This window comes from Coturnix japonica, chromosome 1, assembly GCF_054131305.1.
Source record: "Coturnix japonica strain WE chromosome 1, WE-NBRP24, whole genome shotgun sequence".
NCBI classification, from domain to species: Eukaryota; Metazoa; Chordata; class Aves; order Galliformes; family Phasianidae; genus Coturnix; species Coturnix japonica.
This window is the reverse complement of record NC_140663.1, coordinates 52,877,071-52,901,228: the sequence shown is the minus strand read 5'-3', so window position 1 is coordinate 52,901,228 and position 24,158 is coordinate 52,877,071. Positions and strand designations below refer to the sequence as shown.

The 24,158-nt window shown below is 43.5% G+C and overlaps 1 protein-coding gene across 5 annotated transcripts; it reads left to right on the top strand.

Moving 5' to 3' along the window:
• Window positions 1-4,818: 4,818 nt before the first annotated feature.
• BPGM (bisphosphoglycerate mutase) lies at window positions 4,819-22,658 on the top strand. 5 transcript variants are annotated; one of them, XM_085520352.1, is made up of 6 exons: window positions 4,819-4,902; window positions 5,172-5,229; window positions 5,689-5,781; window positions 9,824-10,041; window positions 11,463-12,115; window positions 19,551-22,658. In XM_085520352.1, exons 4-6 carry the CDS (start codon window positions 10,001-10,003, stop codon window positions 19,727-19,729), a joined length of 873 nt encoding a protein of 290 aa, XP_085376478.1. In that variant the 5' UTR covers window positions 4,819-4,902; window positions 5,172-5,229; window positions 5,689-5,781; window positions 9,824-10,000; the 3' UTR covers window positions 19,730-22,658. The 5 variants fall into 5 exon arrangements, with proteins under 5 accessions (XP_085376478.1, XP_085376481.1, XP_085376497.1 ...); XM_085520355.1 differs by lacking the exon at window positions 9,824-10,041 and adding an exon at window positions 8,411-8,904; XM_085520371.1 differs by lacking the exon at window positions 9,824-10,041 and adding an exon at window positions 7,032-7,146.
• The last annotated feature ends 1,500 nt before the right edge of the window (window positions 22,659-24,158 follow it).

Sequence of the window (24,158 nt, the reverse complement as noted above, 5' to 3'; positions counted from 1 at the left end):
GTAATTTATTTGGTACACTGTAGATGTGCTCCTGCACAGAAAAGGTAGAGGTGGCAGTACTTAATATTTAAAGAAGAAATTGACCTATTCAAAGTGTCAAATGCTAGCTAGTACCTAGTGTCTTTGGGAAGCAGAAAAGTTTGTCCTTTTGTTCTAATACAAAAGGGAGATGCTGAAATACAGGAAAAATGCTGAAATACGAGAAAAATATTTTTTCATCTGTGGGCAGCTAGAGCTGATGTAAATAGAGTAATTCCAAAGCAAAAAAGAATAAAAATCAGACACTGAGTGATTTAACTGAGTAGATTTCCATGTGAATAAAACAGGTATCACAGAATCACAGAATTGTAGGGGTTGGAAGGTACCTCTAGAGATCATCGAGTCCAACCCCCCTGCCAAAGCAGGCTCCCTACACCACGTCACACAGGTAGGCGTCCAGTCGGGTCTTGAATATCTCCAGAGGAGACTCCACCACCCCCCTGGGCAGCCTGTTCCAGTGCTCCGTCACCCTCACTGTAAAGAAGTTCTTGCACACATTCATGCGGAACTTCCTATGCTGAAGTTTCATCCCATTACACCTAGTCCTATCCCCACGCACTACTGAAGAGACCAGCCTCACCACTATGGCCCCCACACCTCAAGTATTTATAAATCTAGATCAAATCCCCTCTCAGCCTTCTTTTCTCAAGGCTAAAGATGAGATGAAAATTGGACTTAAAAATTCTATGAAGTTGGTTATCCTGCCTCCCCATCCAAGCATGATTTGTTTGCATGAAAGGCAAGTCTTGGCTGCCTTTCCACTCATGCAGCTTTTTCATAATAGAAATGGAGTGGGGGGGGGTTGGTAAAGACTTAATGAACTTGTGATGTACAGCTGTTGATTTAGGGACTTAACTCCCGAGGTTGCCTGGGAAACAGTCCTGTAGAAGAAAAGCATGATTTTTTTTGGCTTTTGTAAGTCAGGGGCAACACCACTGCATTCCTACAAGTTGCAGTAAGGTAGAACACTGTGACTCCGTTCTGTTCTTTATCCAACCATGGTCTCTGCAAGAGAGCCTCATACCATGGAAATTAAAGCAGCACTGAACAAATCTTTGATTTTTAGAGCAATTGTGAGAAAACAGACATACTAAACGTAGATGGAGGTAGCTCTCCATGAACACATCAGCAAGTTTCTGGTTAACCTACACTGTAACAAGGAAGGAAAATGTCTTAAGCAGCTCTTTAGAGATGAACCATTCAGTTTAATTGAAGGACATTAGCACAAGCAAACTTGAACATGTCTGTTGTGTGCTTGTTGTTCTTGCCATTCTCTAAAATACTGGACTTCCCTTTATTATTATTGCTGTTGGTTGTATTTGCTCAGATTCGCACGTACCATAGCCATGCTGTAGTATCAGCTCTGTGCAGTCTGTTTTTTACCTAACTTATCGTGCCCTGACTAGACACCACCCGGCTGCTTGCTTTTTTTAGAGGAGTCACTTTTGAATTATCTCTTCCTAGACAGTTTCTTACTGACGTCTGATGTCTGTGACACTTTGTTTATCATGGGGGGAGAAAAAAAGGGAGATTCATCATGAGATTTCCCTACTTTTGATATTGTTACAATAAATTAATCTGTACTTAAGTGAGCTTCCTCAATCTTCGGAATGTGTTTCTTGGTTTAAAAAGTGAGAACTGGTTGTGAGAAATTGTATTTTCTCAGCTGTTGGAATCTTGTAGAACTTATTTTAGAGTTCTTTTGGGATTAGGACTGTAAGGTGGGCTAGGAAAGTTGCAGGAATGTCCTCAGCCTTGGACTCCATGCACCTTCCTGTAGTGTCTAGGCACCTGTTGTGGTGCAGTGTTTAGCTAAAGGTGGCTCAGAGCTGTTTCCATATACTACTGTAATGGTTTTGAGGGCATGGAGAATGAAAGGTTTTCCTTGTGTATGTTTTTCCATATGTATGTTTTCAGCTTAAGATATGCAGAAATTTTTTTTAAGTTAACATTTCAGAAAAACAGATTATTATTATTATTTTCCAGAAAGTGTTCCAGGTCATATCCAGAAACTTCTTTCTTTCCTCAAAGCAAAACCAATTACTACTTCAGAATAAAATTACCAGGATCTAGTAATAGGGACTATATAAATTGGTTTCCTGGCTTGTCTTTGGAGTGCGATGCCCCCCATAGTGGCTTCCCTCTATCTGCTTTGCATACAATGAAATGACAGCTGTGTTGTGTTTTTCCTCTTTTCAGTCTTATTTAGAACTAATGATAAAGAACATTTACTTAACTGAAGCTATATTACTGGTGACCAACTCAAGCTTAGTTTAAGTGCTTAAACACTCCCCTTTTATTTGAATAGATTTTCCTCCTAAGCAATGGAGTTAAAGTGAAGCAAAGCAAAACAAAACAAATAGAATACTTTGCCTTCCACATGGCTTTATGCTTTTGGTTTTGACTAAATGAGAAAGAACTCAGTGGGGTGAAGCTATTTGTTTCCTCCATACCCAAACAGGATGAAAGCTTCACTGTATTTACAAAAGAAAGCATGATTGCATAGGGGACTCATTAAACAAAAGGTGAAAGAGGCCCTATGCAGAGAAGCTTAAAGACTAATTGGTGCATGAAGGAAGACTCACTACTCTGTAAGGTTTACCCCCAAGTTTTAGTTAATAACAGGCTTGGTTCAAGATGTGGTTGTGTGATATACTGGCAAATGGGTAGGTGTGTGATGAAAAATTACTGACGCATAGGTATGTTTGAGCCAAGAAAATGTTGAGAACCACTTGTCTGATGAATGCAAGATGCAGTGAGTGGCTGTAACAAAAAGACAGGTGTAAGACTGGTATGTCCTTACCCAATAAGCGCTCTCTGAGCTCTGGTGGAGCCTTATAGTGCTTGTGTTACAGACCAAAGCTCCTTGTGTGGGAGATGCATGAAGGAGTTCAGGCAAACAGGACTGTGCCGTTGTTTCAGGGACAAGGCAAACAGCTTCCAGTGTGTTAATGCATGTACATTTGCATGGGACTCAGCTAAACAAGTGGGTTTAGAGATCAGGCTTGGATGAAAATGTATTGATATCTTGTGGACTTGCAGCCTTTCTAGGATGGAAAAAAAAATGAGGGTGATTGAGATGGCAGCGACTAAAGTGGTCATTTAAACCAGATTAACTGAGTAAACTGAGGCATGAAGGCAAGGAGACTGAAGGCGTGGATGAATTCGATGGCTGTGGTATTTCAAGAGAGATATCCCTCTTGGACAGCACTGTCCTGACAATAGGGAAGTCAACACATGGTGTCTATCTGTCCTCCCTACAGCTGATTTCATCATGAAATGATGCTTGTGTTTCATTTGCACTGGGGGTGGTGGGCAGGGAAGTCGATGTAGCCAAAGTGACTTTAGGAGGCAATAGTTTGGAGTCCTCCAGGGGAAATAAGGGTGTATTTATCTCTTTGTATGGAGTACGTTGTACTCCCATACCTCTCTCAGTACAAATCTGGCCTTGAATGGAAGATAACCATCAGATAAGCAGCACAGAAGTGATTCAGCCCTAGAAATGTGGGAGAACAATAGTGTGGATAAATGCCTCAGAGAAGAGAGCATCTAGAACTTTTGTAGAGGAAAAACAGTCAGAGTGTTGAAAACAGCCTGAGTGTACATGCATCCAAAAACAAGGGAGGGGTTTCCTTGGCCACACATTAGTGGGGCAGAAGGAGTGGGCATGTTCCTGGCAGAAAACAAGGGTGGTAGGGAGGGGCACAGCTAAGGAGGGAATACACAAATTCATGCGGTATAGGAAAACACCTAAGAGGAAGTTTCGGAGAGGTTTCAGTGTTATTAAAAAGTATGAGGATTTTGATTACAGGAGCTTCTTTTGAAGGTGGAATTACTAAGGAAGACAGCTCGTATATCAAGTAGTGCTAAGCAATGAGCTCAGGACGTTCTGGAAATTACTAGGGTTTTGTGGCAAATACTGGATCTAGCTTTGAACAAAGGAACTATTGTAAGAAAATGTACCAAGGGCATAGAGCATCATCAGCAGAGAATGCTCCCGTTGGCCACAGTTCTCATCAGTCATTAATTTGCCTTTCCTCCCTCCATTCTGTTTTCTTTCGTGCTGCCTTGCTCAGCTTCTGGTCGTCCTTTGGAGTGATGCAGTTGCTTTGCTGCCCAAGCAGAAGCTGAGGTGCTGAGGGAGTTTCCTAGACCGCTTCAACTATAAACATTCCAGCTTAAAAGCATCTGCTACAGCCTGGAAGGGTTCCAGAGCAGAGACCCTGACAAACACTGCCAGCTGGCCTGCTAGATAATAGCTGCCAGAGGAGTGGAGCTGTCTGCAAGAGCCCTGAACAGGATGCAGCTTGGACTTGGAGCTTGAAATCATGTTGTTTGGCTGCTTTTGCCACGCTAATGAAATGAGCTTCGTTGAGGACTATTGGAGATAATTCTATCGACTGGCTGAGGCTCAGGTTGCAGCCTGGTGACCCGTGCTTGTGACTGCATCTGAGCACGTAAGAGGTGCTGGTAGTGCTGACTTTGGAGCTGCCGTTTGTGGTGGCTCTGGTTCTCCCACCATACGGACGAGCCCCACGCTCATCACCACCACACATCCCTGAAGCACGAAGCAAAAGAACCCCCCCGCCCTCCGACCTGCCCCTGCTTCCGGCCGACGCCAAGCTGCTGTGCCCGCCCACTCTCCCGCAACCGCAATTCCACTGGCTCCCGGCGGTGCCCATCCTCCGTGCCGGCCAGTCACATCCTCAGCTTCGGCCCAGGCGTCACGGGCGCGCGGACGCCGGGGGTTTATTAGGCGGCTCGGGGGACACTGGCTTTCCGGCGGCGGGGTGGGGTGACGGGTCGTGTTCGGAGCGCGGTTGTGGCGTTGCGGACTGGCCGCAGCCCGTTGCTGCTATCCGGGTGAGGCTGCTGGGACTGCGGCCGCCGATGTGATGGAGCCGCAGGGAGAGGGCGGGTAACGGTTGTGCGGTGGGGGCAGCTCGGGGAGTTCAACCAGCGGGAGGGGTTTAGGGCCCGGCCACCCCAAGGCGGGGTGAGGGGTGCGGAGATGGCCGGCTTGGCTGTGATGGGGAGCGGGGTCTGTGAGGGACGGTGGGGGCTGCGAGAGGGAGGCGGTGAGGCACGGTGTGCGCGGGGAGCGACGCTCTGGTGACCCTGTCTTTCCTTAGGGGAGGCCCGGAGGCAGCTGCATCACAACGGGGTGGCTTTGGTGGAGCATCGAGCCAGGTGAGCTTGTCGTGGAAGCTAAACCTTAAAGCCTTGCTGGGCTGATCGCTCTGCCGAGATAAGAGGTCATCCTGAGCAGCTATCTCTGATGTGCAGAGCTAGGTCTCCATAATGCCTCTGTGTTATGTTTGGCCCCGTTCTGCTGTCTGCATCCTTCAGCAAGTCCTGGAGTTTCTAGTAGTTTTCAGCACGGCAGAGCTGCAGTAATTGCAGTCTAAACGAATCTTGGGGAGCAAATGATGTCCTGCGGCATTAGGAGACAAATAACTTTCCTTTGTTGGAATAGCAGGAGTTGTTCATTTGCATCTTTTTGGGAGAGGGAAATGGGTAGCTTTCCCAGCCCATACAAGGGGTTTGTGCTCTGCTTTCTTCTAGCTCTGGAAGCAAATTGTGATTAGCGTAACATTTGCACTTGTGTTGTTTCTATGTGAGCATTGGCTGTTTGTTCCCTTTCTGCAGGTAGCTAACAGAGCTCCTGGTGCTCTGTGTGGAAAGAGTAGCTTGCAAGTCTCTGCTGGGATTTGTGCAGGTTATTCCTTTGCTATAGGAAAGGTGAGTAGGATTATTTCCATGTGTTGTTGCTCTGAGGCTTTTCATTTAAATGCTTCCATAAGTAGCCTGATATTTAAACAACCTGGTGTCTGCCAGTTCTCTCTAAACTTGTTTCAGAGTGGTGGTTTTGCTTAATTTTTTTTGTACAGCTGAACTGGAGTTTATTGTCCCCAGATGATCTTAAGCTTTAGGCTGAAGTACCCAAATAGGAGCATATGTGAACAGGTGCACCTCTATTGTTGGATCTTGTTTTTTTGCCTTGGGTCTGAAGGTGGCCTTGTGAAATGTACAAAGGATTTCATCTGAGATGCTGCTGCTTGTGTGAGATCACAGAAGATTGTCTGTAGTATTTACTAGTTGTTTGCATGCAGGTGAAACTGTGGCAGTCCTCAGAGGTTTTGTAAAGCTAAGCTGTAGTGGTGGTCAGAAGTTAGAGCTGTGGGAGCTGTTGCATTGTGTCATTGTGAGAATCTTCTTTCACATGGCAAGGCATCCTGTTCTGGAGCTGGTCAGTTTGCTAAGCAATGGACTGTGGTGTGTAGAGTGGTTTCCTGAGCTGTGTGAGCCCCAGGATAGCAGTGAGGACTGCCAGAAGCTGCCAGCTCTTGCAAGAAACTGATGAGGCTTGGGTAGCCAACACCAACCCTAGAAAAGGCAGCTCTGGGAAGTGCTTGTGATGGCAAACAGGGACAAGAAGGGTGTGAAGGTTTGTGTATCCTGTTTGTTTGCTGCAGTTTGTGTGGTTGTCATTGCCTAGATGGGATATTGGACTTAAAGGCTACAGCTCCAACTGGGTTGTTTCTTCCACCTACCAAACATGCCTGCAAAAGGTGTGCCCTGGTGGAGGACTGGCTGCAGGAAGTGGTAATAGGTCTGTTGCTGTCAGGAAAGATGAGGAGAGAGGCAGGTGGTTCCATATGTGTTCTGCCATGAACTCACAGCCAGAAACTTCCCCTCAAGATCTTACAGAAGAGAGTAAAGCTGAAAACACAAATTACAGTAAGGATCAACAGGAGCAAGAGGCTTTCTGCAATGTATGAGGTGCCCCTTAACTGCTGGACTCTAGGAGAAGGACCTGTTGTGTTGGGGAGAAGTAGGTGTTGACTAAGTCAGCTTGATCTGTTCCCCATATAATGACCTGTCCAAACAAGAAACAGCAATGGGTGGTAACAGTAGGGGACTTTATCCTGTGGAGATAAGAGGTGCCCTTTTGCTAACCTAGCCTGTTAGATTTTTATTTTATACTTTAGGGCTCTGATAAACCTGCTGGAATTGATGGGGTCTGTCCCTCAGAGGAGAGGAAGAGCATCTCTGCTTACAGGCTTGTCAAACTGATGAAGAGGACTTTAAACTAAAGCTGCTAAGGTGGGGGAACTTCAGTCCACTGGGCTGATTGGTTTGATGCCAGTGCCAGCAGCAGGTGCCCAGGGCTGGGAGGGTGGTCAGTGTCTTCAGGGAAACACCTGCAACACAAAGTAATTCCAGCTACTTCATCCAACAAAATATTTTCATTGGGAACCCAGCTTATGTGCCTCTACACAAATCATATGACTTGGGGGGGAAAAAAAGACTGGATATCATAGTTAAATCTCAGGGCTATGATATAATTGGCCTCATTGAGACATGGTGGAATGACTCGTATGCCTGTAGTGCTGGGATAGCACTCTTGAAGAGATTTAGGGAAGGAGATGAGGTGGGGTAGCCCTATGTGTTAGGGATTACTTCCACTGTATGAAGTGAGTGATGCTGATGTAAGGCTGATATTATGGTGAGGGTCTATCATAGACCATCTAGGTAAGATGGAGAGGTAGGTGTGATGTTATGTAAGCAAGTAAAAGTCTTACGATTGCTAGCCCTTGTTGTCGTGACTGCTGGAAGTGAAATACAAGGGAGAAGATCTCAGGGATTCTTGGTATGTGTGGATGATGCAGGTGATGAGTGAGCTCACTAGGGAAGTCACCTGCTGTTTGGGAGCAAGGAAGGACTGATGTGATGGTTGGAGGCTGCCTCAGGTGCAGCAATCATGAAATGATCCTTGGTGAAGAAAGATGGTTAGCAGAACTCTCACACTGAATTTCTACAGGGTACTTTTCAGCCTGTTTGGAGACCTGGCTGACAGAAGTCCTTTGAAAGTGGTTTTGAAAGGTAAAGTGCAGAAGCAGGCGATCTCAGGTGCTCTGAAAGTCAAGCTGGTGGGAGGGAAGTCTGGCCTAGCTGAGTAGGACTTATTTGGGAATTCAGGGTGGAAAATTCTATGAACTGTGGAAGAAGGAGCAGGAAACATAGGATGATACAGCTGTTGTCAAGCTGTGCAGAGATGAAATTGTAAGGGCCAAAGCCCAGCTAGAATTCAATTTGACTAGTGCAGTTAAAGAAGATTAAGTGATTCTGTAAATATATCATCAGCAAAAGGAAGATTAAAGAGAATCTTGACTACTTATTGGATGTGAGAGGCAATGCAGTGATGAAATATAAGGTTGGGATACTTAACGCGTTTGTTGCCTCAGTATTTTTAAGATCAGTTGTTTGCAGGGTACCCAGCCCCCTGAGTTGAAAAACTGACAGGGAATGAAATGAAGTCCCTGTTATACAAAGGGGTGACCTACTGTATCTTTTGTATGTTCTTAAGTCTCCAGGTCTGGATGGCATTCCAACTGAAGGGGCTGGTAGAGGTGCTCCACAAAGTATGCGCAGTAATTTACCTTTGGTCCTGGGTAGCTGGGGAGGTCCCAGCTGACTGGATGTTGGTTAATGTAACTGATCTGCAAGAAGTGTGGGAAGAAGGATCCAGGCAATTGCAGACCTGTCAGTCTGGCCTCAGTACCAGGGGAGATTATGGAACAGATCATTTTGAATGCCATCACATGGCATGTGTGGGACAACTTAGTGATCAGAAGCAGTCAGTGTAGATTTAGGAAGAGCAGGTCCTGCCTGACTAACCTGATCTCCTTCCATGACAAGGTGACCTGCTTAGTAGATGAGGTAAAGGCTGCTGATGTTTACCTGGATTGTAGTATAGTGTTGGACACCATTTGCCTCAGTATTTTCCTGGAGAAACTGTCTGCTCATGGCAGGTGAACAGGCTGCTGGGTGAAGAACTGACTGAATGGCTAGGCCCAAAGGGTAAGTGGAGTTAAAATCCAATTAGTGGCTGATCATCAGTGGTGTTCACTAGAGATCAGTCTTGGGGCTGATTTTGTTTAACACTCTTATCACTGATCTGAATGGAGGGTATTGAGTGCATGTCTGCTAAGCTTGTGGTCAATACTAAGGCAGGACTGTTGATCTGACTTGTGGAGGGGTTCTGTGTAGGCTGGATAAAAGGACTGCAAGTAGGCATGTGAAATTGAGCAAGCGTAAGCGGTGGATCCTGCATGGGTCATAACTTCGTGCTGTGGTATAGACTAGGGGAAGGTAGATGGAATATTGCCCCTAGCAGATGACCTGGGAATGCTGATTGACAGCCAATGGAACATGAGCCTGTGGTGTGTTTGACTGAGAAGGCTGATTATATCCTGGCCTGCATCAAAAATAGTGTGGCCAGCAAGACAGGGCCAGTAACTTTTTCACTTCTGTACTTGAGAGACCACACCTTGAAGTGTTCAGTTCTGTGCTTCTCACCACAAAGGAGCGTAGTAGTGAGTTTGGATGTATGCAGAGAAGACCAGTGAAGCTGGTGAGAGGATCAGGAAATGAGATTTAATAAGGGCTGGTGAAGGAATCTAGGGGTTAGTTATTTTGGAGAAGATGAAGTTGAGACCTCATTCCTGGGAGAGAGAATGGGGGTGGCAGATTTGAGAAGGTGAGGTGGCTGACTCTCAATGAGTTCTTTTCCCAGGCTATAGACACATCTGGGATTGCTCTGATCCAAGTGTGGTGCTTTGTGCTTGATCTCAAGCCCCATCAGGTTTACATAAATCCACTTCTCAAGCTTGTTCAGGTCCCTTTGGATGGCATCCCTTCCTTCTGTTGCATCAGCTGCAGCACTCAGCTTAATGTCATCTGCAAACTTGCTGAGGGTACACTCGATCTCACTGTCTAGGTCTTTGATAAAGATGGTAAAAGCACCGGTCCCATGGCTGTTCCCTGGGGGACACCACTCATCACCGGCCTCCACCTGGATGTAGAGATGCTGACCACAATCTCCTGGCTGTAACCATCTGACCAATTCCTTACCCACTGAGTAGTCCAAACTTCTCTCTCCAGTTTAGAGACAAGGATGTGGTGTGGGACCATATCAAAGGCTTTGCAGAAATCCAGGTAGATAACATCAGTTGCTCTACCTTTGTCTACATCTCTCCACTGTAGGCTACCAGCATGGTGAGGCATGGCCAGCCCTTAGTGAAGCTGTGCTTGCTATCTCAGATCCCCTCATCTTGCATGTGCTTTAACATAGCTTCCAGGAGGATCTGTTCCATGATCTTCCTAGACACAGAGGTGGAATATATACTCCTGAAAAGTCCATGCTTTTAAATAAATGTCCATGTTGTAAGGATGAGTGCTGATGTTGTGGTGGATGCTTCCCAAAACCTGTGTTGTGTAACCTGTACTACAGATCTCATATTTAGGGGGACCAAATTTGAGACACTTGGAGTGGGATTGAAGCATCTCCAACTGATTTCAGATAATGGAAGTTCCAATAGACATTTAATTTCTGGAAATACTAAGTTCTATATACAGAAATTAGTCCTTAGACTGGTTTTGAGACTAGACTCTTAAAGGTTGGAAAAGACCACTAGGATCATCTTGTCCAACTGTCTAATCTAGTACCCAGTGATAATACTACAGTCTTCTGGTGAGAGCAGTGTTGAGTTTTTCCTCTCTCTTTCTGTCCTTTCCTTTATATTCTGTGATATCCTGGGTCAGGGTGAACACATGGGGCTTCCAGGACTGTAGTGCTCTTAGATTTCTCAGATGTAACACAGTTGACTAGAATATGTTTGGCTACACTGGAAGAGTTTGAGTGTTTAGTCCAGTGCACACTGAGGACAACCCAGAGCTCATTTTTCCATCTTCCACTGGTGTAGATGCTGCCTAACCTTAAAAATGCATAGCTGTATTTAATGAGTTCAGAAAGTATGCCATGTGCAGCTGCAGCAAATGTAATAACATTAATCCTAGTTTATAAGGAGGGGAAAAAAAGGGAAAATGGCTTTAAAGTCTACTTGGTTACTGGCTTGTGCCTGCATTCCATCAGAGGTGGTGTGGGGCTGGGCATCTGTTACAAGCTTGGCAGCTCTGTATCTTTACCTCTAATGCCGTAATGAGTTACCACTACAAGTGAGGTTTGCTTTGTTGGTTGGGAACCACTGATTTGAGTGAGGTTCTCCTTAAGTGCTCAAAGGAAATCTGTAGGCAGGAATAGCTTGTGTGGATTAAGGTTGGGCTGGATGATCTCCAGAGGTCCCTTCCAGCCACTGGGATTCTGCAGTTTTGTGCTGTTTACCACTAATTAATTGGTTAGGTGGGCATGTCCCAACCAGCTAGGTGGAGAATGGTGTTTTCTGTATGTTTGAGGATGGAGAGAAATTCAAATCCAGGAGACCTCTCAGGTGAAAACATTTAGCAGAATCAGGCTGCTTTGGTTGTTTTGATCCTGATAGCAGTCTGCTTTTTGCTGTCATAATGCATTACAAGCAGTAATATATGTGGGTTGTGTTTGTATGTCTCCTTTATCCCAGATGCCTCATTGTTAGATGCCAGACCAGTCACCTGTGCCAAGCTGCAACCAAAATGACTAAGTACAAGCTTGTTCTCCTGAGGCATGGGGAAGGAGCCTGGAACAAGGAGAATCGCTTCTGCAGTTGGGTGGACCAGAAGCTGAGCAGTGATGGAATAAAGGAAGCTCGAAACTGTGGCAGACAGCTTAAAGCTCTGGGCTTTGAGTTTGACCTTGTCTTCACCTCTGTACTCAGCCGCTCCATCCACACTGCATGGCTGATCCTGGAAGAGATGGGCCAGGAGTGGGTCCCCATCCAGAGTTCTTGGAGACTGAATGAACGCCACTATGGTGCGTTGATTGGTCTCAACAGAGCAGAAATGGCTCTGAATCATGGAGAAGAGCAAGTGAAAATATGGAGGAGAAGCTATGATGTTACTCCACCTCCCATAACTGAGTCGCATCCCTACTATGAAGAGATATACAATGACCGTCGATACAAATGCAGTGATGTGTCTCAGGATAACCTTCCGAAGGCTGAAAGTCTAAAAGATGTGCTTGATAGACTCCTTCCCTATTGGAATGAAAAGATAGTGCCAGAACTCAAAAGTGGTAAAATGATCCTTATATCTGCTCATGGCAACAGCAGCAGGGCGCTGCTCAAGCATTTGGAAGGTAAGGCTCTTCCTCATCTTCTTACTCACCTGTGTGTAGTTTTGCATCTTGCTCTATGGCATGTGTTGCTCATCTGGACAGTGTAATGTTAAATGTCTGTGGCCTACAAAGAAGTGTTGGGCTGTTGGAGCAGAAATCAAACTGGGGTGAAGGGGATGAGGAACAATCAGTTGGTTTATTGTAGCTGAGGAACACTGCATTTGGTCCCTTAGCTTTCCAGTGTTCATTTTAAACAAGTGTATTCAAGCTAAATTTTCTAGTTAGTCTAGGTACAGCCTCTTTCATTGTGTAGGTTGTTTTTGCTTTTACTCAGCTGTTTTGTCAGAAGGGTTGAAGTCGCAGTCTGTTTATTAAACAAGCAGTGCTGTAATGCTGTAGAAGAATAAACTGTCATGGGTTGTGGGAGACATTTGTGACTACATTTGAGGCTTCATTGCTGATTCTTTACTTAAAAAAGCTGCTGTGACATAAAGTTCTGTAGAGGGTAGGTACTTACTAAAGCTTATGTTATTTCTGAATATAGAAGATGCCTACCAGTAACAGCTGAGCTAGTTGGTTGATTATCTGGGACCTGGAAAAGATGCAGCTTGCTGTTAAGTCATTATGAGTCTTCCTTCCCTCCCACCTCTTTATAATCATAGAATCATAGAATTAACCAGGTTAAAAAAGACCTGGAAGATAATAAAGTCCAACCACAGCCAAACCATAGTACCCTAATGAAATGACATCTAAAATAAGCAATTCTGAACTAGGAGACAGGCTACAGTAACTTCTTCATTGGTAGAACAGAGTTTAGTGACTGCACATGTACAAGAACAGCCTGTTAAAAATACAGTTGCAAGACTGGATTGTGCCCATTCAGTTTTTCCTAATCCTTTGTGTACCTCTATAGCTGTGACTGCCATGCACTTTTTGCGTTCAGGCATTGCTAGAACAGTCAGTGCTGCTGATGCTCTAGTAGGATTCAGAAGCCCAGAGAATGAGAAACCTAGCTGGTTTCTGGAACCCCAGAGGCAATGACATTAGGATGCAGATGACTTGGATGCTGGAGGAAGGCTGTTTCAGCCAGTTTTGATTGCAGTCAGCTACTCTGGAGCTGGTCCTGATGTAAGAGTGCTCAAAGCTTGTTAGCTTGTTGTTATTGTAACACCCACTGTGAACTGGGCTTTACTTTGCATGAACTTTCCATGATACACTTAATATGTGCTATCCTTAAGGGTAGCATCTCAGTTCCTGTGTCTCAGCTGGAGCTGTGGTATTTCTGTGAGAGATTTCAGTGAGAAAACAGGCTTCAGATGCCTTGAACATCATTCCTAAATGAGTGATTGGGTTGCCTTACTACTAAGTTAATAATTGAAACTGTAGCTCAAATTTTAATGTTTTCTTTCTACTTGACTTGATGAAATAACTGCAGTGTTTATGGAATGAAACTTCTCTCAGATTTCTCAGGTTATCCTTGAAGTTCCTGTTTCGGGGACTTTTCTTTTGAAACAGGCCTGCGGTTCTCTGAATCTGAATGTTCTCCTTGTTAATTGGTAAAAAGAGCTTGAATTATGGTGGTTTTCCACTTGCACACACACAAAAAAACCAGAGCGGCAGAATGTCAGGCTAACAAGGGTTTGATTGTAGGTTTGGATTTTGTTTTTCTCAGTGCTCAGAGTAGAACTCAACAGGATAAATGTAGGATCTGTCTGTAGGATGTCACAGTTTGTCTGTGAGATGATTTAGAAGGGAAACTGCAATGGTTTTGCTGTAAACAGTATTTAACCCAAACTGCATGGTACTGTTGTGTGCTCAGATGAGAAACAGCAGCTGCTGAGAGCTTGCTCTTTGGTTCCTTTGCTGAGTGGAGCTTTCAGAGCACTTTGCTTTATCTCCAGGTGATCTATGCAATGTTAGAGCTCACTGGCACAATTAAAAGCTGGTAAAGCCAAGAAATGGCTTTCACTTCATGCTGTCAGGGATGGAAAAGTTCTTTACAACATGTTCTTCCTCTGAGAGTTGTCTGTTTGCCAGTGCAAGTGTCAGGTCTCAGTAACTTTTTGTTCTGTGACACTGCGAGCACTGACTGACCTGTAACTTGCTTCTTACACAGTGCATTTTTCTTTCATGACATACCATGTATTTGCACTGAAAGAGCACTGGCAACAAGAAGTCAGTGAGGACGTGTAAAATAACAGCGTCAGACTCATTTGGTTAACATCATTTCTGAGTGCTAGACTTCCTACTGATTGTGAAAATACCAGTTGCTAGAATCTACTAAATAAGCTTCTTGGATGCGTGGTCTGTGTACAGGTGATTCTTATATGTTATTTGATACCTTCCGAGACCCTCGTAGCTGGCTCTCCTTGTGCAGACAGCATTAGTGTAAACGCTGTGCCCAGCTTGCCTTGTAAGACAGCAGTATAATGGGTGCTTGGCAAAATGCTGTGCTGTCCTTTGGTTTAGTTTTTCTTCCATTCTGACTATTTATCTCTGGGGTTGGTATTGAGTACCTCCAGATGGGGTCTTGTAGAAGACCCAATTGTTGCATTCCCTTCCTGCTGAAGTGATGCCATCTCTTGGATGTGGTGTGGTGGTCACTGAGCCTTGTCATGCAATCATTCAGGGGAAAACAGTTGTTCAGGAGGGTAGGGGTTATCTATCTGAGGAAAGATGTGGCTGCCTTGTGTTTGGCTGTTTGAGGTCACAGATAGGACAGCTCTGCAGCTGTGCTTGTGGGCAGGCTGATGAATGGGAAGATGAGCAGGGAGAGCAGTGCCCTCAAGGACTTTGCTTTTTTGCTCTACTGTGGGTCCATTAGTTTAAGTGCTGGAGCTGTGCATTGTGATTCCTGGGGCAGGCTTGAGTCCTCGAGGACTACCTAGTAAGGTTATTTTGCTGATGTTTGCAGGCTGATGTTCTTAAGGAAATGCTGCTTATGTGATTGTGGTACCCAGGGGCAGTTAAGAGAAATCAACTTGTTATGATCCATCAGTTCTGCTGAAAGATGTACTTGTATCTTCCTCTAACTCATCCTGTTCTCTGTCCTGTTTCTGCTGTTTTTCTTGAGCTTGAGCATTTGTATGAGCAAACTTGGCCTCTACTTTGGTGAAAACAGCAATAAATAGTTAAACAGCTATGGAAGTACAGCCTGAATCTCTGCTGAAGACTTCTGGGCATTTTTTGCCCTAGCTGTATAGGTGACAGGTAATGTTGGTAGTAGCAGATCTGATGTCTCTTTCAGCATGTTAAATCTTCAGGAGTTTATGGCAGGCTGTGATTTCTTGGCTGCATCAGAGTACTTTAGATCCATCGTTTGTTTTCCTACACAATCTCATTTGGGAGTGGTCTCAGTAATGACCACTGTAAAATTCAGGCCACGATCAAGATCAGTTCATGTAATGATACAGGAGGGAAGCTTGGCAGGCATAAGGGTGAAACAGATGTGGATAATATTCTGCAGCTGTGGCAGTAGCCCACCAGTCTTCCTTCTTGCCTTCAAATGTGCACAGTGACTTTAAATGCTGTAGAGTTCAAGAGCTGAATTGTAACACTTTGCCTATTTCCATGTTACTGAAGCAGGTCCTCTGCCAGCTTGCAAGCAGCTGGTATCCATTTAAGGAGGGCAGAATCTGGTCCGGGTTGTTTAACTTAATGAAAATACTGATGCTTTAGTCCGAGTTTGTGGGAGGGATACAAGGAACTGATTTGGATCCCAACCACAGAGTGGCAGTTCTAGACTGAGCCCTTTGTGACTGAATTTTAGATGTATGATCCCATGTGTTTTGTGAGATGAATCAAGTGTAGTTGACATGAAAGGGAGGAAGGGTGTAGCTGTTCTCAATAGCTGTTTGCAGGATGGCTGAAGTTGGAGTTGCCCTCTGGGTCCATCTGGTTCAAGCCATACTCAGAGCCCATGTCCAGATGGACTTTGAAGATCTCCAAGGAAGAGACTCTGTAACATCTGAGCTACCTGTGTCAGTGCTCCACACAGCATAGAAGTGCTGCCTTGTTTTCAGGGGGATCCTACTGTGTGCTTCACTTTGTGCCCACTGCATCTTGCCCTGGGATTGGGTATCACTGAAAGGAGCCTGGCTCTGTCTTTGCACCTTCCCTTCAGGTATTTATAGACAAAGATTCTCTGAGCCTTCTGTTATCCAGACTACAGTCCCAGCTCTTTCCTCCTTTCATTAGAGGAGAGATGAAATGCTTCAGCCCCTCAACTGTATCTGCTGCCCTTTGTTGGACTCTTTCCAGTCTGTCCATGTCTCTTATACTAGGTAACCTGGCAGCAGATGCAGGATTCTAGATGAAGCCTCACCACCTGTGTAGAGGGGAAGGATCACCTCTTGACCTGCTGGCAGTGCTTTACCTAATGCAGTCCAGGATACCCTTAGCCTTCTAGCATCAAGAACACATTGTGGCTTATGCTCAACTTGGTGTCCACCAGGACCACAGTTCCTTTTTGTAGAGCTGCTTCCTAGCTTGATACTCCCCATCATGCCCTGGTGCTTGGGGCTGTTTTTCCCCAAGTGCAGGATTTTGCACTTCGTGTTGAACTTGGTGACTGTTGACCTGTTTCTCCAGCCTGCTTGAGATCCCTTTGAATGGCTTCAAGGCCTTCTCGTACATCAGCCTCCCACTTTCCTCACTTTCACAGCTAGTGAGGTTATGCTCTGCTCCATCATCTATATCGCTAATGTTAGACAGGCCTGGATCCAGCCGCTGGGATATGCTGCTTGTTACTGGCCTTCAGTTTGTCCTTAGACCATTGATTGCCACACTCAAGGCTCTGCTATATAGCCAAGTTTTCAATCAAGAATTTAATCCAGCTCTTCAGAATATAGTTGTTTTTGTGTTCCTCAGATTGTAAAAACAGAAAGAAAACTTAAGAACAGGTGAGAAGGAGATAGATGCTGAACCAACTCTTGCAAGAAATGGCTTTGTGTGCTCATTATTAAACCTAATAGGGTTTGCCTGTTTAGGGCTTTGCAGAGTGCAAGTATTTCAGAGCACTGAATGGGCAAACAGAGGTGGATTTCTCAAGCTTGTAGAGTGTCGTGGAGAAATGTACTTCATAATAAATCTGATCAGTTAATCCTAAAAGATTGTCTACAAGTAAAAGTCTCTCCATTGTGTATTTCACACCTTTTTACAAAGAAGTAGCCTGTGATTTATCATCTGGTTCAATGAAATGAAGCTGGAAAGAATTAAATGAGTTAATTAAATCAATTAAATGAGCTGGGAAAGCTGGGAACATGACTTTGAAAGCACTTCTCTGTGAATTGTCTAAGATCCTTATAATGATCATGTATGTAATTGCTTCCTGCTGTACAGATGCTGTTAAGGAACGATGTTTAAAAGGTGCTCAAGAGATAACGTGGGAAGTATCTGCTTAAAGAATGGGTTGACTGGTTTGGTGTCCTGAAGGAGACTCCCTGAATGCTTTGGCAGTGTGTATTCTTGTAATTTTAAGTAGGCAGGACTTTAGTTTTAAACCTTCTCAGGAGAAGACTGATTCTAGCGGCCTACTTATCCTTCTTCCCATGTGAGATGTAATGTGGTTGTGACACTGTCCAGGTCAGGTGAAGTGCAAGAAAAGGTCACTGTGCTATAGTTACAGCTCATGAAGTAACTGGATAGCAGTTTAGCTTGCTCTTGGAATGACCAGAGTGGTAAGAAGTGATCTCCTTACTGTCTTCTTAGGCTGTTAGGGAGTGTTCTCTGGGCATTTTTCCTGCAACTGAGGAGTTTGTATGGCAAGTCTGATGGACGTTTTGTTTCCTGAGGAAAAGTGCTCTGCAAATACAAATTCAAGGGAGAAAAACCAAGTGCTTGCTGCAACTTGTTTATCCCAGGCTGTACTCCTGCTTTGTACATCAACACTAGTTGACATTGTTGTGGTCACTGTGTTCTGTATAAAGGGTAAAATGTCTCTGAAACCATCCAGCAACAGCTACTTCTTTAATCCAGCTTTAGAGCAAACCTTTAAATATCCTGCCTGCTGACCACATTCTGTGGTTAGCCTAAGTTCTCCTGTGTGACTTCATCTGTTTTGTTTAAATCTCTATGGTTTAGTCTGGGAGGCTGAATTTCAGAGGTGGGCAGAACACTTCCTAGGGCCAGATTCCCTGTGGGTACATGATGACATTTGAATGATAAAATCTGTGTTTAAGAATCCTGGAAATAAGAACTTGGACAGCTTTGGCTGCTTGTTCCATAAACCAAATTTCTTGAGGAAAAAATGCTTGTGCCCTGGTGAATGGATTCTGTTTTCCTCATTGACTTCTGTATAGTTCTAAACTTGATAGGCTCCTTTAATGCTTTTATGTAGGTCTGTGATTCTATTCATAGATGAATTATTTACCGTTTTATATAGATTGATTAGACTGGCAGAGTATGTGACTTGTTTTGGTACTGATAGCTCAATACAAAACAAGATATAAACATCTTGCAAGGTTTATCTGTTTTTCTTGCTCCCTTCTGAAATGAAGTGCTGATTTGCAGCTAAACTGATTTCTCAGTCCAACCAAAACAGGAATAGGTCACTGCAAAAGGTTTGTTTGTGTAGTCTTGTAGCAGCAGCATAAAATTACTGTCACCTCATGATTACTTTTGTTTTTGACCTGATGTCATACCACTGTGGCTAAGTGGCTAGACTTTGTTTTTCTATGTATGTGTTGGCTCTGCTTTTTCTCCTTGATGTGAAAATCAGTGGTAAGTTTACACTCCTGTTCTGAGAGCCACCTGTTTTGTCAGCTGGCTTGAGAGACTTTTTTTCTTGTTTTTAAGTCTAGTTCATGTGGAGTTGTAGTTTTAGAAGCTTAATAGTGCACTTTTTCTGAGTTATTGAAGCTTCTCTATTACACAACAGCAGACTTTCACTTTGGGAAATAAACTTTGGTCATTATTTCTTAAAAGTTAAGAGGAAAAATTAACCTTAGTATCCTGTATCTTTAAAGAAGATGTTTGTATTGACTGCTCCTGTTTGGCCTTTTTATGTTGGGATAATACATGTTGACTCTAGTCCTCTTGAATTTTGTGTGTATTATTTGAGAAGATGTAGAAAATCTATGCTTAAATTGTCCTATATTTAAAAATAGATATATCTATTATAATATATATATATATATATATATATATATATATATATATATATATATATATACACTCTCCAGGGCAGTCTCCCCCTCTTCAGTTCATGTGTATACCAGTGAGGAAGAAACTGTCTTCAGGTTGTTGGAAATTCCCTCCTATAGCTGTTCTTAGAGCACTAACCAAGTTGTATCTAGCTGGGAATGGGAACTGATCCTTGAATAGCTGCTGTTGCTGAAGGAGGCTGGAAGTACGTTCTTAACTGCTTTAAGACTGGTTAATCTCAGAAATAAGGCTGAACAAATAAGCAATTTGGAAGTTGTTGACTGGTGTAACTCTTGGTTTTTATTTTTGGCAGGCATCTCCGACAAGGACATCATCAATGTTACTCTCCCCACTGGTGTGCCCATACTTCTTGAACTTGATGAGAATCTGCGTCCTCTGGGCCCTCACCAGTTTCTGGGTGATCAGGAAGCTATCCAGGCTGCCATCAAAAAAGTGGAAGATCAAGGGAAAGTAAAATCTGCTGAGAAGTAAAATCCCACTGACTAACAAAGTTACTTTCCAAGTGTGTGGTAGTTAAGTGATTTATTTATAACTGCTAGGTTGCACTGTGTGGAAAAAATCTCAATTTCAAGCACTAATTAGAAGGGACAGTTGAGTCTGTTTGGCGAGTGAACCCTCTGTCTTTCAAAAACTGGAATTCAAATCTCAGCATGAGGTTATGGATACTGAAAAAGGAAATAACATCATTCAGGTAATGGAAACTTGTAGGGCAGTTTCACTCAGATCTAGGTTTTATGGTGGCCTGGGAGGGGAAATAAAGAGGTATGTTGTTACCATCTACTAGACCTGATCTGTTAGTGGAGGAAAAAGCACTGTACAGCACCATCTTACTGTGTTACTAATCCCAGGTAGTTACAGGTACTAACACTGTTTATCTCTGATAGACTGACATGAATTTTCTATCAATTGCCAAGCCAACTTTTTTCTGTATAAATTCCTTCAGTCTTTCCAAACACTTTCTATTATATCTACCCTTCTTTCTACTTTCTGTTATTTAAAGGTTCCTCGAGGCCAGCTCATGGTCCAGAGGTGAATTTTATAGAGATGCTTGGACTGTTAGAGCTACTACAATCTTTTACTACGCTATCATTCAGTTTTTAAGGAACCTAGAAGGTATCCCTCTTCCTGCACCATCTTTGCAAACCATTGCACAACTGTGTTTTGTTGGTTTGCAGTAGTGGGATTTAACTCAAACTTTAGCTGGAAACTAAGTACAAGTTTTCTTGCTCAGTGAGCAACCTTAACAGTTCTGGAACATAAATAGCATGTCCTGGAGATTTGAGAAACTTGTTAGAATTGTGTTTTTTTTTTTTTTTTTAACCTCAATGAAACTGGAAATATGAAGCCCCTCTCTAAGCTTTTCTGAGTTGCAAAGAACAGACAAATCTGTTTTACAGTAATAATGCTGTGGCACTGTTGGTAGACCTCTCTATTGGACAGAAATGCTGCACAGGACATGTAAGGTATATTACTAAATGCAGCTCATGTAGCTATCAAGCTTAGCAGTGATGGATGTTTTACAGCATCTGAAAGTGGTTTCCTATAAAGCTCTCCTCATGGTCATAGCTTGATTCCTGTTGAGTGTGACTGTAGTGCTTTGGGTACTAAGCTTGAACTGTGGGTGTACTGTAGTGTGTTCCAGTGTCAAGATAGTCCCAAATTCACTCTCTAATCTGAAACCATTGTTACTTTAATTCTAAATATGACTCAGTGATTCAACATTTGACCTTAATTGCCATTATCAGTATTTGAGCTGAATCAGTATGTTTTCAGCATAGCCCAGCTACAAATCTCAATAAGCTAATAAGTTTCCTTGGTATGATAGTATATATACTCTCTAGAAACCTTAGAATAACTCCTGTTTGCTGTGAGCAGTTTGGTAGCTAATTTTAAGTGTGAAGATGGCTTTTCCTTTGAGGAGAGCAGTGTGACAAGTTATGCTTCTGACACAAACTCTAGAGAGTCTTTCCAGGTCAGATACCAACTCATGCTAATGTGGCAGGAGCTCCATGAAAGATGTCTTTACTTAATAGTACTTTCTCTGACATGAACAATGCTTGGGCTTTTCTTGGGTTTTGTTTTAGTTGCCCTCGCAATAGGGTCAAAGTTACTTGTTTGTTTTTCTTAAGAATAAAGCTGGTAGTAAACATAAAGCTGGTAGTTTTCTTTTTCCTTTGTACAAGCCAGGATATCCATCTGTTTTTCTCTGAAACCCTGTTAGCGCCTTTCCTACTACTATATTTGTGATACTGCTTGACTTTCTATGTTTTTAGTTTTTTCTGTATAGTGACTCAAAATCTTAGTCGATAATTGGTGTTGAGTTGCACTGTTGATGACAAAACATACTTGTCAATGCAGTGAGGGAGGACTGCTGGCACTGGTCAGATTTTTTTTCACTAAACATTCAATTATGTTTATTACCCAGAAAAAAAATGACTTCAGATTCATTAACAAGACAACCCTAGCCACGTGTCACCAGTAGGAGCAGCATGTGTCAGGATGTGGGCTGAGGGCGTGATCACGTGCCTATATCCTTTTGGTGGTGTGGTATTACGATGTTGGACTTCTTGAGGACATGAGGCAAAGGTGGAATCCATGTGGAAACAAATCCAGCTGAACTGGGGGATGCCTTCTGTCAGAAGAAGAGCACTGATATCTGATCTCTTCTGGGCTGGCAATGGGGAATAGAAAGGTGGATAAGTGTAAAGAACATTCATGTTTCGTTTTGCAGCTGAAGTGATGCAATTGACTGAAAAAAGCGTTTCAGAGCCTTGGATGGTCGAAAAAGAGTAATGCGATGCTTTCAGGTGGCACTGTTTCTGTAGTGCTTCTTGAGGCAGGAATGGGGCTAGTGCCCTGGGGGGTTGGGCTTCATTTGCTTTCACTGTGACTCCAAAGATGACAGGATTTGGCATGCACATCTGGCAGCAATACCAACTCATTAAAGTATTGGATGGAACCAGCTGGAGACTTTCATCTTCAAGATGAATTCCAACACCTTGCACTACTTGTTTCTAAATAATTTTATAATTATCTGTGTTTTATGAATTAAATTTATATTGAAAATAAACCAGCTTTTAGCAGTTGTATTAGGAAGAATGCCTGGCTTTCGGGTATAACTATATTAGAGGAAAAGAGGACCTTGCTGTTGGTAGCTTTACAAATCAGTGGGTGGAAGACAATTTTCTCCATGTTCGAATATGCATTGGTGCCTCCAAGTCTTGTAAGGGTAGCCAGCATCTCTACAGTTGACATGAGGGATGTGGTTGATTTGGATTTTCTTACACATTTTAACTTATGGTTCAGTAGCAAGTAGCTCTAGAATTCTCTTGAAAACCTTTTGTAAATATGGTGGAGCTGACAGGTTCTTTATAATTCAATAAATGCCTCTGAAATGGAATTTAACTTGGTCTTTTGTCTTTCTTCCTTCTGCTGCCTTCCACTTTGTTCCCTTTCTAGGGCTGATAGGTAAATAAAGCTGTGACCTTCAGTGTTCTGGAGCTCATATCAAGCAGTCCTTGATCACATATCATGCGGTCAGATGGTTAAAAATAGAGCAAATACTGTCTCATCTTTGCATGCATGGAAACTGCTGAAAAAGAACAAGTACCTGTTTAAAATAGGGGCTTTTACTTAGGAGCAGCAAGTTAAGCATACTCAGTTTCAGAACACAAGCTAAACAAATGTTCTCTGTTGTACATTTGCTTTTTTTTGTAATAAGTGCTGTTTGATGTGTTTAAAACTGAGGCTTCTGAATGTGAAGCCAACTAAACTCTCTGGTGTCAGGCCTGCTGGGGGCTGTTTCTTACTATTCATCTTTATGTGGAAGACTTCAGATGATGTGTTGGGAGGCAGTGAAGGCCTTAAAGGTGGAGTGTTTGGATGGAAGGAGGGAAGAAGCAGCTGTATAGCTGAAATGAAAAGCATACTGAAGAAACGCATTTTAAAAGCTGGTCTTGTGATGGTATTGAGTCATTCCCATGCTGCTATTGAATGTTGTTTTAGTTACTGTGGAAGTGCTGCTAGCTATCTGAAGGTGTATTCCTACTCCCTTGCCTCCCACACAAATCAGCTTTTTTACTTTGCTCTGCCTTGCTTAAAATTTGTCTTTGCCAGTTGGCAAAGTTAATAGCGTGTGCCAGTTGCTGTCTTTGTTGTGTTGGCTACAGTCTTTCCTCAGCCTGAAATTGTCAGCAGCAAATAAAGTAGGTATGGTTGCAATGCTGCTGCTCAAGAAACCTCTGAGCTGTGGTGGAAGCAAACTCAAATTCAAGTGAGAACTGCAGAGGTTTGGGGAGGAACTAGCTGCCTTGTTATCTGTGCAAAACAGGGGCTGCTGCCTTTTCCTCCTGTTACCGTGGCCAAAAGTTGTAGGGCTGAATACAAAAGGGAATTTGCCTTTAACTTGGCACAGAACTTCATTCTCCTTTGGGCAGGCTGGCAATGACAGGAATGAAGTGCTTCCCCTTCCTACTGCCTTGTTAACCACCTCCTGGGTCTTCGTGGGGGTAGTCCAGCAGAATCTAGCAATCCTGTTGTGCCCTCGCTCCATAGAAGGTAGAGGTTCTGTTCTTGCTCTTCAAATTACGCTGACGGAGCAGGGGAGGGCAGCAGACACCAGGCTGTGGATATCACTGTGCCCAGAAGTCAAGCTTAGCTCAACCGAATAGCCTGAAGGTCCCCTCAGATCACTGTTTTTGAAGGGGAGAGGGGAAGCGACCTGCCAGTGACAATGTAGGTACAGCTGCTGTGAGTAGGACCCCCTGACATTAGAGGTGCTATCTGTCAGGTTGCTCTTAAACCGCAGTCATAGATGTGCAGAAATGTAAGTGGACAACAGATGGAGCACGTGCATTGTTGTAAGTGTGTGTAAGAAAGCAAGAGCGATCTTACACTCCAG

Coding starts and splice junctions, on each gene's coding strand:
- BPGM (XM_085520352.1), top strand. CDS start 10,001: ATGTGGTGTGGGACCATATCAAAGGCTTTGCAGAAATCCAG. Junction 10,042..11,462: donor AAGGCTTTGCAGAAATCCAG/GTAGATAACATC, acceptor CCTTTATCCCAG/ATGCCTCATTGTTAGATGCC. Junction 12,116..19,550: donor GCTGCTCAAGCATTTGGAAG/GTAAGGCTCTTC, acceptor TATTTTTGGCAG/GCATCTCCGACAAGGACATC.